We start from the raw sequence: 2,817 nt of genomic DNA, 5'->3' as shown, positions 1-2,817 counted from the left end.
CCACAAGTTATATTGATAAATAGACACCAATTCCCACATAGTAAGAAGGTTGAAGAAACCTATCAAGTTGTCAGGCTAAAAGTCGTATTCTATTGATTTGATACTTGAATGAGTAGTATGATGAATTAAATATCTATTTATAGTTGTAGGCTCTGTTAAATATAACAAAATAAATTTCTTGAATTAATTATAGAAATTAGATAGAAAATTGTTACATCCCTAATACTAATCATAACATAAGGTTGCCAGATATCAATACAGAATATGAGTGCATCAGATAGAATATACGCAGCAAAAAATTTTACATTTCAAAATCCCTTCCAAAATATGTGAGTTTCAAATTACATATACAACTGAGGACAGAAGTGGCAACAAAATACAAAATTAAAAAAGATACAAAAGAATGCCACTTCTATCATTATGTAAATGGACTCATCAGAGTGGGGAACAAGACATGCACTTGTCAACGATCATGGATCCACGAGATCCATGTTAGCTTTAAGGGGTAACTTGTACAACTCATCGCAAACATCCTCTTTGACGTCATCTGGGAGGGCCTAGCATAGAAAGAGTAAGTTTTATGAAACTCACTAAGGCATACAATATTAAAATGACATAACTAAAAAATTTTATAAAATTAAAAGCATTTAAGGAAATACCTTTTACTGCTTATCATTTTTCAACGATCCATGGATGTAAGAAAAGCATTTAATATTAAGATCATCAAATAATGTAAAGACATCAAAAGAGAAAATCAAACAAATTAGGCAATAATTGTTATTAAGTCATGTACTATATTTCGCGCGAAGCCTGTTACAACATTTTATCTACTGACTAATACAGACTCCCAACTACCATTGTGGTGACTCTAATGGCTACTTACGACTTGCTCAATCATAGCAAATTTGTGGTTCACTACACCATAGTTGATTTGCTACTCACCACACCATAGCTGATTTATGGCTCGCCACACCAAAGCACGATCTATTACTACAGTCGTGCCAACTACTGTGGTCTTAAAGACTATGACCACGACCGTACTTTTCCATAATAGTCCTAGAATATCCTACGCATTTTCATGCGGTCATCCACAAAGAGTGGTCATCTTACGTCTTTTCAGACAGGGTTGTGACAACAGAAGTAGATAAAATAGTCTAACAGATTAATTCATGTTTCATGTATCCATGCTATGTCAATAATTTCATGTAATTTCTTCTCATATCAATTGCATTTCAATCCATTTATGGAATGACCAACTAAGCCTTTATACAATGCATGCATAATTAAAGCAATCATCATAATTAATACTCACCACATTCTTAAAACCATGCTATAGTGATGCAATAAAATTAACATTCTTTTCTTTAAAAGTCATGCCACAACCATGCAGTAAAATCAACATTCATTTCTTAAAAAATGCATCTTAGAATGTGCAAGAAGTTACTGAATCCCATACTGATTCTGACAACACTTTGTAAGTTAGTCCCCCTTCTCTTTAAACTTTCCTTCTCTCTCTAACTCTCTCTCTCTCTAGAATTTGGTGTTTAAAGGTGAAAATGGGTGAGTAAGAGTGGGGGAGGAGGTCCAATTTATAAAGAGAGAGAACCCTTGGATTAGCAACACGTGTCATGAATCCATAAGGAGAGAAAAAAATGACATCATCAATGTCAATCAATCAAGATAGGCACGGCTCTTAAGGCGACAATAATGGCAACAGCTGCGGCATGGAGCTTGAGACAACGACAGCGGCAGCAGCAATGATCGTGGTAGTAGGTGGGCACCGGTGGCGACAGGTTGGTGGTAGGCCGACAGCAGGTGGCAATAGGCTGGCAGCGTGGGGCATAATGGGCCGCGCGCGATAAACTAGGGCTGGCACGAACGCTGCAAGCCAACAGGCCCGAACGGTGCTTACACGCACGTAAGGCTAAGCCCTCATGCGTGATGGCATCGTGTGCTTGTTGTATGACACAAAAAATTCAAAATAAAATAAAATAAGACACAAAATTTTACAACACATAAATTTAAATGGCCAAAGCCCAGAATAAAATGGAGTCTTAATATCACATGAAGCACAAAGGTCATGGTGTCACATTCCCCCTACCTTTAAAAAATTTTATCCTCCAAAATTGTCATGAATAGGTGCAAAAATTTCTTCCGTATTTTGTCTTCCAATTCCCATGTAGCTTCCTTTGGTGTGTGATGCTGCCATCAAATCTTCACCATCAGGATCCTCTTATTGTGTAATACCTTATCGGTCCATACTAATATCTCAGTCAGGTACTCTGCGTATGCTAGATTAGAGCTGACAGGACTTTTCTGAATTGGAATAATCTTATATGGGTTAGGGTGAAACGTTTTTAACATAGAGACATGGAAGACGTCATGTACACCGATGAACTCTCGGACTAGAGAGAGGCAGTATGCCATGGGGCCAACACGTTCCAAAATCTCCATAGGGCCAATATATTGGGGGCTCAACTTTTGTTTCTTCCCAAACCTTATAGCTCCTTTAAAGAGAAAGACCTTAATGAATACCTGGTCGCCAACAACGAACTCCATCTCATGCGATTGTCAACATAACTCTTTTAATGGTTTTGGACAGTAAATGTGACATCCTAAATGCTAATTAAGGTATGTGGGTATCAGATACAGAAATAGAATAACGAGTGCATGATAAAAATTATATATAGTAGAGAAAATTAATACAAATCCCTTACAAATATATGAATTCTAACATACATATAATTGAGGCAAGAAGTGGCTGCAAAATACAATGTGAAAATACAAAAGAGGGCCACTTCTTTCACTATGCTATTG

The 2,817-nt window shown here is 36.9% G+C and overlaps 1 protein-coding gene across 1 annotated transcript; it reads right to left on the bottom strand.

The window, feature by feature from the left end:
- Nucleotides 1–470: 470 nt before the first annotated feature.
- On the bottom strand, nucleotides 471–2,559 carry LOC148268802 (uncharacterized). The gene is made up of 2 exons (XM_088212141.1): nucleotides 2,248–2,559; nucleotides 471–557 (listed from the first exon to the last, which is right to left on the bottom strand). Exons 1-2 carry the CDS (start codon nucleotides 2,557–2,559, stop codon nucleotides 471–473), a joined length of 399 nt encoding a protein of 132 aa, XP_088068267.1.
- Nucleotides 2,560–2,817: the final 258 nt, after the last annotated feature.

The sequence above is a fragment of the Carica papaya genome, chromosome 2, assembly GCF_054855325.1.
Source record: "Carica papaya isolate Zhongbai chromosome 2, ASM5485532v1, whole genome shotgun sequence".
Lineage (NCBI taxonomy): Eukaryota > Viridiplantae > Streptophyta > Magnoliopsida > Brassicales > Caricaceae > Carica > Carica papaya.
This window is presented reverse-complemented; position numbering and strand designations above follow the sequence as displayed.

Bases quoted from the DNA above. Each gene is read 5' to 3' on its own strand.
- LOC148268802 (XM_088212141.1), bottom strand. From the start codon at position 2,559: ATGGAGTTCGTTGTTGGCGACCAGGTATTCATTAAGGTCTTTCTCTTT. The intron at 558-2,247 runs GTATTACACAAT...TTTCTATGCTAG, and splicing joins TATTAGTATGGACCGATAAG to GCCCTCCCAGATGACGTCAA.